The sequence below is a fragment of the Coregonus lavaretus genome (assembly GCF_964263955.1).
Source record: "Coregonus lavaretus genome assembly, chromosome: 11".
Taxonomy (NCBI): Eukaryota; Metazoa; Chordata; class Actinopteri; order Salmoniformes; family Salmonidae; genus Coregonus; species Coregonus lavaretus.
In genome coordinates this window covers 1,177,244-1,195,162 of record NC_139998.1, presented here as the reverse complement: position 1 = coordinate 1,195,162, position 17,919 = coordinate 1,177,244, and the positions used below count along the sequence as shown (strand labels likewise).

The 17,919-nt window shown below is 41.4% G+C and overlaps 1 protein-coding gene across 1 annotated transcript in view; it reads left to right on the top strand.

Moving 5' to 3' along the window:
* Window positions 1-17,919, top strand: part of magi2b (membrane associated guanylate kinase, WW and PDZ domain containing 2b) — a gene marked incomplete at its 3' end in the record, with an annotated part of 333,750 nt that overhangs the window by 235,304 nt on the left and 80,527 nt on the right. The window contains exon 12 of the mRNA XM_084171638.1: window positions 3,974-4,005. Coding sequence (XP_084027764.1) covers window positions 3,974-4,005 — 32 coding nt within the window. The remainder of the gene's footprint in view (window positions 1-3,973; window positions 4,006-17,919) is intronic.

Below are 17,919 nucleotides of genomic sequence, written 5' to 3'. Positions count from 1 at the left end.
GCAATTTCCAAATGCCTGAAGGTACCACGTTCATCTGTACAAACACCATGGGACCACGCAGCCGTCATACCGCTCAGGAAGGAGACGCGTCCTGTCTCCTAGAGATGAACGTACTTTGGTGCGAGAAGTGCAAATCAATCCCAGAACAACAGCAAAGGACATTGTGAAGATGCTGGAGGAAATAGGTACAAAAGTATCTATATCCACAGTAAAACGAGTCCAACAGTGAGGGAAAAAAGTATTTGATCCCCTGCTGATTTTGTACGTTTGCCCACTTACAAAGAAATGATCAGTCTATAATTTTAATGGTAGGTTTATTTGAACAGTGAGTGACAGAATAACAACAAAAAAATCCAGAAAAATGCATGTAAAAAGTTTTATAAATTGATTTGCATTTTAATGAGGGAAATAAGTATTTGACACCCTCTCAATCAGAAAGATGTCTGGCTCCCAGGTGTCTTTTATACAGGTAACGAGCTGAGATTAAGAGCACACTCTTAAAGGGAGTGCTCCTAATCTCAGCTTGTTACCTGTTTAAAAGACACCTGTCCACAGAAGCAATCAATCAATCAGATTACAAACTCTCCGCCATGGCCAAGACCAAGGAGCTCTCCAAGGATGTTAGGGACAAGATTGTAGACCTACACAAGGCTGGAATGGGCTACAAGACCATCGCCAAGCAGCTTGGTGAGAAGGTGACAACAGTTGGTGCGATTATTCGCAAATGGAAGAAACACAAAAGAACTGTCAATCTCCCTCGGCCTGGGGCTCCATGCAAGATCTCACCTCGTGGAGTTGCAATGATCATGAGAACGGTAAGGAATCAGCCCAGAACTACACAGGAGGATCTTGTCAATGATCTCAAGGCAGCTGGGACCATAGTCACCAAGAAAACAATTGGTAACACAGTACGCCGTGAAGAACTGTAATCCTGCAGTGCCCACTGCTTCCCCCTGCTCAAGAAAGCACATATACAGGCCCGTCTGAAGTTTGCCAATGAACATCGGAATGATTCAGAGGAGAACTGGGTGAAAGTGTTGTTGTCAGATGAGACCAAAATCGAGCTCTTTGGCATCAACTCAACTCGCCGTGTTTGGAGGAGGAGGAATGTTGCCTATGACCCCAAGAACATCATCCCCACCGTCAAACATGGAGGTGGAAACATTATGCTTTTGGGGGGTTTTCTGCTAAGGGGCCAGGACAACTTCACCGCATCAAAGGGACGATGGACGGGGCCATGTACCGTCAAATCTTGGGTGAGAACCTCCTTCCCTCAGCCAGGGCATTGAAAATGGGTCGTGGATGGGTATTCCAGCATGACAATGACCCAAAACACACGGCCAAGGCAACAAAGGAGTGGCTCAAGAAGAAGAACATTAAGGTCCTGGAGTGGCCTAGCCAGTCTCCAGACCTTAATCCCATAGAAAATCTGTGGAGGGAGCTGAAGGTTTGAGTTGCCAAACATCAGCCTCGAAACCTTAATGACTTGGAGAAGATCTGCAAAGAGGAGTGGGACAAAATCCCTCCTGAGATGTGTGCAAACCTGGTGGCCAACTACAAGAAACGTCTGACCTCTGTGATTGCCAACAAGGGTTTTGCCACCAAGTACTAAGTAAAGTTTTGCAGAGGGGTCAAATACTTATTTCCCTAATTAAAATGCAAATCAATTTATAACATTTTTGACATGCGTTTTTCTGGATTTTTGTTTTGTTATTCTGTCTCTCACTGTTCAAATAAACCTACCATTAAAATTATAGACTGATCATGTCTTTGTCAGGGGGAAAACATACAAAATCAGCAGGGGATCAAATACTTTTTTCCCTCACTGTATCTCAACATAACCTGAAAGGCCGCTCAGCAAGGAAGAAGCCACTGCTCCAAAACCGCCATAAAAAAGCCAGACTACGGTTTGCAACTGCACATGGGGACAAAGATCGTACTTTTTGGAGAAATGTCCTCTGGTCTGATGAAACAGAAATAGAACTGTTTGGCCATAATGACCATCGTTATGGAGGAAAAAGGGGGTTGCTTGCAAGCCGAAGAACACCATCCCAACTGTGAAGCATGGGGGTGGCAGCATCATGCTGTGTGGGTGCTTTGCTGCAGGAGGGACTGGTGCACTTCACAAAATAGATGGCATGAGGAATTAAAATGATGTGGATATATTGAAGCAACATCTCAAGACATCAGTCAGGAAGTTAAAGCTTGATCGCAAATGGGTATTCCAAATGGACAATGACCCCAAGCATACTTCCAAAGATGTGGCAAAATGGTTTAAGGACAACAAAGTCAAGGTATTGGAGTGGCCATCACAAAGCCCTGACCTCAATCCTATAGAACATTTGTGGGCAGAACTGAAAAAGTGTGTGCGAGCAAGGAGGCCTACAAACCTGACTCAGTTACACCAGCTCTGTCAGGAGGAATGGGCCAAAATTCACCCAACTTATTGTGGGAAGCTTGTGGAAGGCTACCCGAAACGTTTGACCCAAGTTAAACAATTTAAAGGCAATGCTACCAAATACTAATTGAGTGTATGTAAACTTTTGACCCACTGGGAATGTGATGAAATAAATAAAAGCTGAAATAAATCATTATCTCTACTATTATTCTGACATTTCACATTCTTAAAATAAAGTGGTGATCCTAACTGACCTAAGACAGGGAATTTTTACTAGGATTAAATGTCCGGAATTGTGAAAAACTGAGTTTAAATGTATTTGGCTAACGTGTACGTAAACCTCCGACTTCAACTGTAGCTGCTTTGCTAGTTACAGTACATATTCTGTTATATGAACTTGCTGCCTCGTGTACAATTAAGGAGACAGTGCTTCTACCGTAATTTCATGTTAGCTGACAGTCTAAATGTATATATTTGGGTCTCTCCCTTTCTCTGTACGCTCAGTGTGTGTGTCTTTGATGCGTTGGAGTCACAGGGGGTATGTGTTAGTGAGGTTGTTGTGATAGCGGCTAGGCTATGTGATATTCCCATAATTGGATAGAGGGCACACTTGGCCCAAAGCCAGTTTTAGCATGGGCAGTGCCATTGAGGGCTTTCACCATTTTGAAGTAGCAAACTATGTTGGGCTTCCTATGGGTTAAGGAAGGATTACAGAATTACATTCAGGTCAGACAATGAATTATACTCCTGAGCAAACATTGCAGCACTGCAGGTGGTAGTAAATCATCAACCTTGGCTTTATCCCTGTTCAGACTATACATACTTAGGGACAGTAGATGGTGGTATGCACCTTTTTAGTTCATTTACAGACTGCCAATACACTCATGTAGGATAAGAAGAAAAAGTGGAGATATCCCTCAATGGCCCTGTGCTTGCTGTCTCATAAGCAGCCATTGCAAAGATCGAGATGAACAAGAGAGCTCAATTCCTATTGGTTGTTGCGATGTAGCGACTAGGCTACGCTATGTTTCCTGTGTTTACCCTGTGATGTACAACTCTTCCCAGCCCAGCTAGGAGTTACTGGGGATAAAAATAGGATCTGCTCCCTCCAGCCTACAGCTAATTATGTTGAGAACAAATGCAACCAGCGATCTCGTTTAGGGGCAAGTTACACATACAAAGCCAAAACAAGAGGAATAGGAAATGCAGTAAACTGTGAATGGTGTCTCTCGGTTATGAAGGGTTGTTTTCACACTCTAATGTTGATAAAACAGAGGTTGGGTTTGTGATTAACACAGTTACTGAGTATAACCAGTTACACTGGTTTTTGGGTAGAATGGTGTCCCTCCACTCTCATGTTATGTGTAATAGTCTACGATGTATGGATTGATATAGAATCTGTGATAGTTAATTCTTGTTCTGTATTCCTTTTCTTGTATTGCACCGACATAAGCCTATTCTCTCTTGTACTGTCTTTCTCAAAAAAATGTTTTGGTCTGTGTTAAGATAGCCCATCTACATTTATTTTCCTGTGTCTGCTCTCAGGACTAAAATGTGTTGTTTGTTTCTCTGCAGGTCACCTCTCTCCATGGAAGACCTCCAAACAGGTAAAACACAACTGTGTGTGTGTGTATTTATTTGTTTGCCGAGGGAGAAGGGTGACACAGTAACATATTTTAATCAGTGTGTGCGTGTTTATCTGTCTCCGGGGCTTATTGAGCAGCCTGGGAGATGTTATTTGTTTTCTTCACTGCTGATTTAACCAGCCTTTCTTGACCTGCTTAGAGTCAATTATACACATCCGTACATTGGTGGTAGCCTTTGAAAAGAGGATGGGATATTGTGCCATTTAGCTTCAATTAGGCACATCTTTACAGTGGTGGTTTTGGCTTTGTAACAATTATTTAAAGAGATGCTCCGGAACTTGGCGACTGCTTAGTATTTTTTAAACCTCCTGCATTATAATGTCAATGTATAGTTCATACATGCATAATCTATGAGCAGAATTACTGTTTTAGCTACCTCTATTAGCCACAAAACCCTAGTTTGAAAACAACTGTTTTTCTGGAAGCTGTGCTGCACCATTTTCCGTACATTTTCCACCACGTGGGCCAGCCCCCTAGCAATTCAAGTTCTAACCAATGAGCTTCAGCCCCTCGTCATTTGAGTGACAGCTAGCAAGGTGCAGACACAGCAGAGCAAGATGGAGAGCAATGATGTTGTGCACATATGTGACCTAGTACATTATTTTCGGGGACCACTTTTGGCTCGTGAGCGCAGCTTTGAGAACTACTGGCTAAAAAGTATAGGGTAAATCCATTTTAATTCAATCACTTTTTGGCAGCACCTATTATGATTCAAACGAAACCTTCCATACATATTTGCCCATTGTAGAAGTGCTCAGAAAGTGACTTTTTGGACCTGAATGCCGAAACATTCAAGAGATAAAGAGCTCAAAGTTGACCCACTTTGCTTATCCCACCATACCATGAGACATCCATGTCTTCATCACTGGAAATTATAAATGGCTGAGTTTGATATCATTTAAAAGCTCACAAACAGTATACTGTCCTCCTTATGGTGTGTGTAACCATAACTTCACAGCCAGCCAAACTCCATTCAAAAAGAAAAAATGATCAAGAGTCAGGGATAGGCTTCCAAAAACCTCCAGTGTTTTATTGATGAAATGTTGTGAAACTGAAACATATAAAGGATTGGAATTACAGATACAGCTTAAGCCTAATATATAAATGCACAATGCTTATCCAACAACTGTAAAAAAAAAATATATATATATATATATATTCTAAACACAAATAGTGCACAAAATGTTGTGTGTGTGAATATGTATATATATATATATATATATATATATATATATATATATATATATATATATATATATATATATATATATATATATATATAAAACATGGGGGATTGGAATTGATGCAGACAATTATATTGATGGAAGTTACAATCTATCTGCAATATTAAGCTGATCTACCCCCAAAGACAAAAAAAATAAAAATAAAGTGCACAAAATACACCTGTATACTACCTAAAGACATGAAAGGAACTTACACAAGTTAAGCTAGCTGCTAGATTAATTAACAGACAGGCTAGGCTAGCAGGGTGATACACTTGACATAAAACCTGATTTACCAACCATCTATTACAAATACTCTCTGATACAACAAGATAAACATCTTAGAAAATGATTTGTACTTACAAGCAATGCTTTTGAAGGTGTTAACAACAAGGATGGCAGGAGATAACCAACAGTGTGGCAACCGTTCTCAACAATGAAGCTTGACTAAATTACTTCCTGGTTCTTCTTCTTCGATGAGGTTGAACGGTGGTTGGCATCCAATAAATGTTGCATTTCTGCCACCTACTAGACTGGAGTACAACTCCCTTATACTTTGCTTGAAAAAAAATAAAAAAAATAATACCCTACCATCTAACACTACACTCACAATGTTTTAAATAATAATAATAATGAATAACACCACCCTACTCCACTATTCTATTTAAATCAATTAGTCCTGCCTCAGGCCAACAACCTGAAAGGATGGGACACCACCACTTAACACACCCTGTAACTCTTCTGATGTCAAGTCTCGCACACTAAAAGCAACTAAATCTCATAATGAATAATGTGAAATTGAGCAAGTTGAGGTGACTAAGCTGCTTGGAATATCCCTGGATTGTAAACTGTCATGGTCAAAGCATATTGATATAACAGTAGCTAAGATGGGGAGAAGTATGTCCATAATTAAGCGCTGTTCTGCCTTCTTAACAACACTATCAACAAGGCAGGTCCTAAAGGCCCTAGTTTTGTCGCACCTAGACTACTGTTCAGTAGTGTGATCAGGTGCCCTATAGAGAGACTTGGGAAAATTGCAGTTGGCTCAGAACAGGGCAACACGGCTGGCCCTTAAAAGTACACAGAGAGCTAACATTAATGATATGCATGTCAGTCTCTCCTGGCTTAGAGTGGAAGAGAGATTGACTTCATCACTGCTTGTTTTTGTAAGAGGTGTTGACAAGCTGAATGTACCGAGCTGCCTGTTTGGAATACTGACACACAGCTCGGACACCCATGCATACCCCACAAGACTTGCCAATAGAGGTCTCTTCACAGTCCCCAAGTCCAGAACAGACAATGGGAGGCGCACAGTACTACATAGAGCCATGACATAGAGCCCCCCGTCCCCGTCCCATCTTACAAAAGTATTAATCTCACTTGGCGTTTTTCCTATTTTGTTTCATTACAACATGTAATTTAAATACATTTTCATTTGGATGTCATGTAATGGACATACACAAAATAGTCCAAATTTGTGAAGTGAAATGAAAAAAATAACTTGTTTAAAAAAAAAATGAAAAAAAAAATAACGGAAAATTGGTGCGTGCATATGTATTCACCCCCTTTGCTATGAAGCCCCTAAATAAGATATGGTGCAACCAATTACCTTCAGAAGTTACATATTTAGTTAAATAAAGTCCACCTGTGTGCAATCTAAGTGTCACGTGATCTATCACATGATCTCAGTATATTAACACCTGTTCTGAAAGGCCCCGGAGTCTGCAACACCACTAAGCAAGGGGCACCACCAAGCAAGTGGCGCCATGAAGACCAAGGAGCTATCCAAACAGGTCAGGGACAAGGTTGTGGAGAAGTACAGATCAGGGTTGGGTTATAAAAATATATCAGAAACTTTGAACATCCCACGGAGCACCATTAAATCCATTATTATAAAATGGAAAGAATATGGCACCACAACAAACCTGCCAAGCGAGGGCCGCCCATCAAAACTCACAGACTAGGCAAGGAGCACATTACTCAGAGAGGCAACAAAGAGATCAAAGATAACCCTGAAGGAGCTGCAAAGCTCCACAGCGGAGATTGTAGTATCTGTCCATAGGACCACTTTAAGCCATACACTCCACAGAGCTGGGCTTTACGGAAGAAGGTGTGGTAGCAATATTTTACTCAAAAGTATCTCTAAAAAACTGGAGCTTGTGAATTCAGAATATACTTTATTTAAACCGAAACAAAGCCGAGCTGGTCCATGGAGCAACTGCTTGCCCTGACCCGGAGCTCTCCTTTTATACAGACACAAATGCATAGTCATGCTTATACAACCTACACAGTTACTCCATTATCTGTACATGATTAACATCCTTTGGTGTCACATGTTTGTTTACTCACGAAGGCTACGTACGTTTCTCTAAATGGGGCCTATGTATCTTATCTCATTATATTGGTGGTGTGACTTGGACACGCTCTCAAAAAAGAATATACATACCTACGTTAAAGAACAATCACACTCTGTATTGACATTATTGTTCATAACACATTATAAAACATATATATTAATACTTAAACATGGTTTACACATGTCATGTCCATAACATACATTTAAGCCTTTCCAAACAGCCATCCTCCAAGGACCCTGAGCCACTATGGTTTTTCCTTGTGACTATGTGCATGTGGCTATGTGTGTCAGGTCATAAGCACAAACAAGTGATAATACTAGTTCCATTGTTACTCCAATCTCCACACAGCCACAACGAGAAGTTGTATCTCCATCGCATTTCATTGACATACCCAGACCAGCTGCAGGGAGTTAAGAAGGAACCATTCTTATCAGAAACACAGCATTTGCACTAAAGACATGTTCCTGCTCTGTTTTAACCCTTTAATTGGTTCTTAATCCATAAACATTTAAGGCATATAGGTGTTTCATTCTACAACATATGTACTAGAAGATCATCCATATATTCCCCCCTTTTGGGACTTTCTAAGTCCCAACCAATAAAACAAAATTTAACATAAAATGAGTGTAAGCATGTGCATATACTTATTCTTAGCCTTGCCATCTGTGGTTACATTTTATAATAATATATATTCAGACCAATGTATCTTCCTCTATGTCTGACCCATCACGATGAGGACGAGGTGCCCAGTCGGGTACTGGGTACAAATCCGGAAGGTTTCCTTCTAAGCTAACCTCCAATTGTTGCTGTTGAGCTTTGTAACCATGACAGGCCTATCCACCACCAGGGACAACACCATACAAACATTCAGGATTCCCAAATGGGCAGTCCATTGGTCCTCCTTTAATATTACAGGGCTTTCCATATTCATGAACATACTGTCCTGGGGCTCCCTGAACAGGGTGTATTTCTTTGGTTGACTTATTAACAATTGTCTGTACAGTCATTTGCTTTACTGTGGTTTGGATCAAACGTGATTTCAACAAAGGCAGTACACAACAAAAGACCATTCCCATTACTACAAGTGCTATGCCTATCGTAATTGCCATTTTTGTAAACATTGGTCCCCACTTTCCCAAAGTTAAGTCCATCCAATCGCAAGTGTGAGCGTCATGCCCAGCATTGTCCTTAACTTCTTTTCGTAGTCTTTTGAGCTTATTCATTGCTTCAGTTAATGATCCATCCGGAGCAGTATTATTGGGAATGAAGGTACAACATTCATCCCCAAACATAACACAAACTCCACCTTTTTCTGCCAACAGCCAGTTTAAAGCCTGCCTATTCTGCCATATCATTTTACTTGTATCCTGTGCCTGCTCTCCCAGAGCTGTTAACGCAGAGTCTGTGTAATTAATAAACCTTTGTTGATTATAGTAAATATAATTGATCAATTTTTAGGTTTTTGTTAGGTGATATCCAGACATATTGATTCAAATCCTGCTTTAATTTCATCTCTTGCCTTATATTCATTTGGAATTCCTCTAGGCTGACCTATTGAATCCAAATATACATTGGGGTCATGTTCATACGCTCTTTATACCCTTTTATTATTAATCTGTGCGTCCTGATTTGTTGTTTTTACTAACTCCCATTCTGATATAACTACTTCCTGAAGCATTTGTACTCTAGCACATATACCCATCCATCCTCTAGGCAAAGTGGCTCTAATTCTTTGTTCTCCACATACCCAAAATAAATATGCCACTGCCACCGATTGCTCCTCATAAGGAGAGATCAGTGGCAGTGATAGTGTTTGCTTCTCGCATTCCCCAGGGTCACCAGGCCCTCCATTAGTAACTATCATCCCAGTGCTTGACCCTGCCGCCTGATAGACCGCTCTGCAGGGGGTGTCTGTGTTCTAGGAGATATCGCTATCTAAGTGCCATGTGGTCTCACACTTTCCCATAAATGTTCCCAAATCATGTTCCCCGTTTGTTTTGTTGTAGCATTCATACTTCTGCTCATAATCTATTCAATATTTCTCTGGTGTTTCCATTTTTCTTGGTTCTATTCTGACATCATTTTTTTTACACCACTCCCCCATCCTGTTTGATTATAGTATTTGTGATGGTCAGGACTTCCTAAGAAGGATAAGCATTCTGAAGGGCAATAGGGTCTCTCTGATCGTTTAAGATGACAGAAGTTTTGTTTAAAGTCAGCACAGTCCCTGTGGCTATGTGGACTTGGTATTACCATCAGTTCCTTTAATGGGGAGGGGAAGCATACTAGACAATTTGTTTTCTTATTAATTACTTTAGCTGAATACTGTGCCCATCTGTACCAGTCATTTTGTAATGCTCAATCCCATCGTCTCCTTAGTTTTGTTGGTGCTTTCATTATTTCCGGTATTACTGCTGGGGCTGAGCTAGATTGTTTATTTTCCTGGTTTCCCCAATTAGTCAAAGACTCCCATACATTTTGAAAGAACCCAGTTGATTATGTTGTTTCTAATGCTGTCTTTATTGGTTTAGTTGTTAGAATAATTGATGGTCCTTGGGTGATTGCCATAGTTGCATTAGCTGTCCCTATTTTTCTTTCTTGTCTAGGCTGACGTGTGGAATTAGGAGTAATATCAATCGTTGTTATATTGTTCCCTTCTGACCATTTAGTGCTGACTATTTCTAAAACATAGTTTGCATCATTCTCTTGTGTCAACTCCTCTAAGATAATTTCCCAAGTAGTGTTTCCCTTGTCAATTTCTATTTTACAGCCATATTCATCCCAGATTGCTTCTCCCATTGTTTGATGATTAGCCCACCCACAAAGTGATAGTTCTGGCAGAGGTTTGATCCTCCGTATTGAAAAGGATCTTTGAGTTTCTGTAGCTGTCATTCTTGGGCTGGAATAAAAATACTAGTTTGAGCTGTTTCCAATGGTACCTGCTTTTTTATTATATATTTTTTTATTCTAGCTTCAGGGGCCAATTCCTTAAGTACTGGTGTGATCATAAGATGTTTGGCTTGTTTTATATCCATTATTTTTACATATCTGTTCCCTACAAGTTTTCCATATTTATTTATTTTTGGCTTAACTTCCACACAATTTATTTTTTAGGTATTTTATTTTAAACAGTGCATATCCTTCTATCTGACATCTACCTAGTCTAGGCCAGTCTGTGTACAATAGTTGGTCTCTGTTCACGACAGATAATCTTCCTGGCTCAATAAGGTCTCTCAATAAGGTCTCAATCTCTAGAATATGGTATAGTTGTGGGCAGACTCACTACCATCTTTCCTAGGTTAAGTGCTATTAGTGTCAGAGCAATTCCACAGCTCTTCAGTTGTTGGGGACCATAATAGGGCAGAGAAGTCAATCGTGGGGAAGTCACCTTCCTCAATGGCAGGGGAGTCACTTTATTCAATGGCGGGGAAGTCACTCTACCCTCCATCTCCTGTTGTCCCTCCATCAGGCCCCATCTCCGGATTCTCAGGAGGGAGTGCCTGCTGGCCTTCGATGTTGGTGCTAAGGCTTGTGCTTGCTTCTTCTTCTTCCTGGACTCCGCCTGGTGCCTCGACATCCTCAGCTTCCTCATGGCTCACCGGTGGCAGGCCGGTTCCCTTCGAGACCCTGGTGCAGTGATTCAGATGGTACCACGTTGTACTTCCTTCCACCTGTATCGCCGTGGGCGTCGCTTGGATCACCGTGTATGGTCCTTCTCTCCTGGGCTTGTTCCTCTTTCTGCGAAACACTCGAATGTAAACTTGGTCTCCTGGAATCACCGGTCCTGGCTCCTCTGGTCCGGGTTCCGGTTCTCGCCTTTTTTCCCAGAGATAGATCACTTTATGTATAGCAATTAGCTGTCTTACATATGCTTTAAGCTCCATCTCTAATTGTTCCAATGAGGGTCCTTTGTAGGGCCCTCTCAGAACTGACACTGGCATGGTTCGACCCGTAAGCTTTTCATGTGGGGTTAGGTGCGTATTTCTGTTAGTTTGCATGTGATAGCTCATTAAAGCTAGTGGCAGTGCATCCACCCAATTGAGCTTTGCACTGGTACAGATTTTATTCAGTTTAGCCTTGAGGGTTCCATTTATTCTCTCAACCATTCCTTGCGTCTGCGGGTGATATACACACCCCAGTATTTGCTTAATCTTTAACTGTTGTAGAACTTGTTTCACAGTTTTCTGAATAAACGCTGATCCATTGTCTGAACTGATTTCTGTCGGTATTCCAAATCTGGGTATTACTTCTCTGGTTAGAAATTGGATTACTGTCCCTGATCCTAGGTCTACTGATGGTACCACCTCTACCCATCTGCTAAATCTATCTATGATCACTAGCATGTATATTTTGACATTCATCTTTTTTTATCATATCTATATAGTCCATGACTAGGTGTCGAAATGGTCCCTCTAGGACTGGTATGTGACCTATGGGCGTAGTTATTCCTTTTCATACATTGTTTTGTGCACACACCTCACATTTTGTTAGTGCTTCATCTACCATTGCCTGTAGGTATGGTGACCAGTATCCCAGTTTTTTTATTTTCCTTTTCACTTCCCCCCTTGTGCAATGGTCAAAACCATGCGCATCAGTTATCAGTAGATTGAGCAACATAGTGGGTGCTACATTGGTTCCTTCATGAGACATCCATAATCCTGTCGCATCTTTGGTGGCCCCTCTTTGGTGCCACATTGTTTGTTCATAAGGTCCTGCCCTTATCTGCATCCTAATTATGTCATCTGGTTGTGGTATAGATTCAATAATGACCATTGGTGCCGTTAACACTGGGATGGTGCATTTAGATGCCTTCTTATCAGCTGCATTGTTTCCTTTGATTATAAGTCAATTTCCTTTCTTATGCGCCTGACACTTTATTATCTGCAATTTTGTGGGGTACATTAACGGCATCATTAATTTTACAATCTGCTCGTGGTGTTGTATGGGTGTACCATCACTTTTCCTAAACCCTCGTTGTTCCAGACTGCCCCAAACGAATTACATACCCCATGAGCATATGCTGAATCAGTATAAATGTTAGCTGTCTTTCATTTTCCTCGGATACAGGCCACGGTGAGTGCTTTTAGTTTGGCTAACTGGGCTGAGCATGGCTGTGGACAGTATTCTACTATCACTTCTTTAAACTTCTTTCCTTGTTTTTGTACTAATGCATAGCCTGCATGATTTCCCATATGACCGTTATAACAGGACCCATCCACAAAATATTATTTATGTAATCTTCCCCCACATTAAGCAACGGGGTTGACTCTAGGTCTGGTCTAAGTCTGGTAAACATCAAGGAGTCTGCTACACAATCATGTGCCTGTCCCTCAAATTCCAAAGGAATTCTCTCAGCCGGATTTACTGTACTGCATCGTTTAATGGAAACATATGGATAGGTCAGTAGAGTCATGTATTCTAAAGTTCTGGCATTGGTAAGAACCAACTTTCCTTTCTCTATCAGTTCCACTATTTTATGGTGTGTGTGTATTGTTACTGGATATCCCATGGTGATGGTGGATGCCTTGTCATATGCATATTGTAAAGCAGCTAAGCCTTGATAGCAGGGTGGGTATCCCTGTGCAACAGAGTCCAATTTAGTACTATAATACGCAATGGGCTGTTTTCGTCTTCCACTGCATGTTTCTTGTATAAGTACCACCGTCTCATACCTATCACATCTGTTTGCCACATACAACAAGAATGGTTTTGTATAATCTGGGGCTGCTAGAGCTGGAGCGAATTGCATATATTTTTTATTGTTTCAAATGCAATTAGGGCATCACTGTTCCATTCAAGACTTGCTCTAAGGTCTAGCTGTCCTGCTTCTTTAATGATTTCTCGCAGAGGAGCTGTTTTAACCGCATACTCCTCTATCCAGTCTGAGCTGAATCCAGTCATCCCTAAGAACGTCATCACCTGAGCAACTGTTTGAGGAAGCGGTGCTTTGCTAATTCCTTCTAGTTGTCCTGGCGCTATTGCCTTTTTTCCATGTGCAATTGTTCGTCCTAGGTATTCAACTTGGGATTGGCAGTACTGAAGTTTTGTTTTTGACACCTTGTGTCCTCCTTCTGCCAATCGCTTTAAAACCTTCATATAATCAGCATGGCATTGTTCCAACAAGGGGGCACAGATCAACAGATCATCCACATACTGGATCAATGTTCCTTCAAGTATCAGATCTTCTAGGTCTGCTCTTAGCACCTGATTGAACACATGAGGAGAGTGCTTAAATGCCTGTGGAATGCGGGTATATGTGTACTGTTTACCTTTGTACGTAAATGCAAACAAATGTCTGCATTCTTCCGCCAGGGGCACACTAACAAATGCTCCACATAGATCAATTACTGTAAAATACTTGGCTTCTGGGGGAACGTTGGTCAGTAGCGTGTGAGGGTTTGGAACTTCAGCAGGCCAGTCTTGTACTATGTCATTTATGGCCCTTAAATCATGGACTAGCATCCACTTCTTCCCATCTACTTTAAGAACCGGCAACAAAGGTGTGTACAACAACTTTGTGTTTCTATCAGCACTCCTGCTTTTATCAGTCCCTCGATTGTCATGCTGATACCCTCCTCTGCTTCAGGTTTCATATGGTATTGAGCCTTCCAAGGGGGCTTGGCGTCTGGTTTTGTCTTGACACATACAGGACTTGCTGATTTTAGCAATCCAACATCCATATCATGTTGTGACCATACCTCATGTGGTATGTTTCTCTCCATTTCCTGTTTTTGCTGGTTCTCTGGTTCTGTTGCTTCCCCTAGCTGTATTAGCTGTTGGGCTGTAACTTCCATCTCCCTTGGGTCTCCAGTCATTACTGTGGTAGTTAATATCTTAATGAGAGCTTTATCTTTTGAGTGTTAAATCAGCGGGTTTTCTGTTTTGTTCCATTGACTTGTTTTTGCTCACTTCATCATGGGGCCCAAATCATTGGCCCCCATTCCCTTGTTTACTAGTAAAGTAATGTGTGGGGCAACACCAGAAACATTATACCATTTTTCCACAAAGTCTGAGCCATCCCTGTCTGTTACCTCCATTGCTGCTCCCTGTTTTCCTATGACTAAGTAATGAGACATAATTGGTACTGATTTCCCATTTGTGTTTAACAACCATAGCTGTTCTAAAAGATCATCACGATAGGGGTCGTATTGCATTGTGCAATGATATTCTGATTTTCCCCTATCTGCTTCTGGTATCTGCGCCTGAATAAACCTACCCCACTTCTTAACTGTCTTATCTACTTCTGTATCAATGCTCCCTAACCAATATACATTTGCTGTATCCTGTGTCATTACCATTTGTAAGTTTAACCCTGCTTTATCTATAATTACCCTTCAGAGGAACACTGAATTTGTATACCCATTTTGCATAGGGTATCTCTTCCTAATAAGTTGACAGGGGTGTGTTCTGATACGAGTATAGGTAGGGTTGCGGATTTGTCATCCGCTGTCAGGTGAACTGGAGCTGTCATTGGAATTAACTGCGCTTGTCCCGAGAATCCTACAGTGTTGGCGTATTTGCCAGACATGGGGAGGTGAGAGGCATAATTTGGACTTACACAAGTGTAAGTGGCTCCAGTATCTATCATCATGGGTGTGCCTCTGTTTTCTATTTGAACCTGCAGCATAGGTTCTTGATAAGCTCGCGTAGTTAACACTGGAAACTGACCCTACCCTGTAGGATTCTCTGGGCACCCCTAGTACCCCTGATTAGGCCCTGCCCATGGGTTCACAGGACCTTGGAATTGTTTCTGATTTTGTTGCCAGCCGCCAGTTTGTTTCCAATTACGTTGGTTTCTGTTCCACTGTTGTTGCCAGGGGTTTGTGGGGCAGTTTCATCTGGTATGCCCTGGCTGTTGGCATCCCCAGCAGATTCCAGGTGGCCCTTGTCGGCCCCGGTTTCCTCCTTTTTGATTGTTTTGCAGAGGTTTTTGTTGTCTATTGTTCCTTTGCTGGGGTTGTTGTGCATACACATTTACTACTGGTGGTGTGGGTTGCACTTGAGCCTTTGGCGCGGGAAGCAGATGTGGCCCTCCGGGGGAGACTGCAGCCACCATTCATGTCTCAGTCATAGGTGCTGTTACTGGAGCCTGGATTTTCTTCTTCCCTCTGTTTGTCAGTTATTCCAGTTGGAGTTGAGTCAGCTTTCTCTGAATGTCTCTCCCCTGTTCTGTGAGTCTCTGTTCATTCTTTCTGTGTTTTTCTACTGCATGTATCACATGGTCACATAATTCTTTGTGTGACGATGATGTTAGTCCTACCACATCCTCCAGCCTGCTTTTCACTGGCTGGGGCATGGCCTATATCACTGAGTTTCGGAACAGAGTTGTCATTAGTGGGTCCCCTTCTGGGTCTCGTTCTGTTTCCAGTCTCCATCGTTTCATCTGTTCGTGTAGATAGGCAGCTGGATTCTCCGTTTCCCCCAGTGTCCCCCCTTTTAGTGATTTGGGGTCAATTCTCGCCGGATATTCCAGTCTCAGTGCTCGCCAGACTTCAGGGCGGTGTGAGTCAAAGTTCATCCCGTCTCCTTGCGGGTCTGTCACTTCTCTCCTCAGGTCACTGTTCCCCAGTATATCCTCCATTTTTGCCTTTCCTACCACCCTTGCCAACAATGCCTTTAGATCCCCAACAGCCAGCAGTTTCCCCATGGTTTGTTCGTCAAAGGTCCTTATCCATTTTCCTGCCCCATCATGTAAATCTGGCAGACGGGCAACCAATCCTTCCAGGTCCTGTGATCCCCATGGAACACAATGTGCCTGGGTACCTTTTATTAAAATTGGATATTGCCCCTCATATTTTTCAGTATTTTTTTTCAGTGTTCTCCTAGTCCGCACTCTTTCCTCCCTCCCATATTTCAGCCGCTGCTCCTTCTTCCTCCTCCTCTAGTTCCTTGTCAGTCTGTTGTCTAACCTAGCTCTGTTCTCTCTTCCTTTCTTCCCTTTTCCTCAATTTTCTTGTCATTTTGTCTATTTCTCTTCCTATTAGTTTGTTTGTTGCTTCGATATTTGTCATATCTTCATCCGGAGATTCCCCATCGTCTTCTTTTGTCATCTTCATTCTTCCCAAGGCCTCCATTAGCTTTCCATAGCAGTCCAATCTGTTTGGCTTTGTTTCTGCCCTTTGTTTGATTCTTCCTGCTTCTTTTGGGTCCTTTTCTCTCCTTCGGGAAGATGTAAAAGGAGTTCTTTCTTCTTCCATTTATATTTCTCCTTTTATTGATACTACTCCGGACACCTGTGGATATTGTCCACCGGTGTATGGCAGAGGTCCCGTGGACCAGTCCACATTCTTTCTGTTTGTTTTCTCATCATCCTTTCTCAACATGTTTCTGGCTTCTTGTATGTTCTTTAGCAGTCCTTCTCCCTCTATTTTAAACATGTTGAGTACTTATTTTTCTTTTTCTCTTTTGGACATCCTCTTCTTTCCTGTGTCTTTTGTTTTATAGTTTTTTTATTAGTGTTTCTATTTCCTCACACACTGTGATGTCAAATGTTCCTCCTTCTGGCCATTTGGTGCCCATCTTCCTGGTGTGTTGTTCCAATTTTTTAGATGTTTCTATTATTTCTCCCTTGTGTAGGGGATACCTAGCACTCATTTTATTCATGTTTCATGTTTTATACCGCAGTTTTATTGATGTTTATGGCCTGTATTTTTGAACTCCCTAATGCCAGTCCCATGTTCAACCCCCTTTTTTATTTTATTTTTATTATAATTTTAAATATTATATATATATGTTTTTTTTTTGTTGATCTATTCGTCCTATTTTTGTTCCATAAATCCATTTTATATTGATAGTTGTTTTTCTCTTATTGGTGATCTGTTCGTGCCTTTGATTACTTTAACCAGAACTTATTTATCATATCCAGGCATGCATCTGGAGTACAAAGTATCAATCATGTTCATTCTGTTTTACCCTTATCATTTCATAACACATTATAAAACATATATATTAATACTTAAACATGGTTTAAACATGTCATGTCCATAGCATACATTTAAGCCTTTCAAAACAGCCATCCTCCAAGGACCCTGAGCCACTATGGTTTTTCCTTGTGACTATGTGCATGTGGCTATGTGTGTCAGGTCATAAGCACAAACAAATGATAACACTAGTTCCATTGTTACACCAATCTCCACACAGCCACAACGAGAAGTTGTATCTCCATCACATGTCATTGACATACCCAGACCAGCTACAGGGAGGTAAGAAGGAACCATTCTTATCAGAAACACAGCATTTGTCCCTGCTCTGTTTTAACCCTTTAATTGGTTCTTAATCCATAAACATTTAAGGCA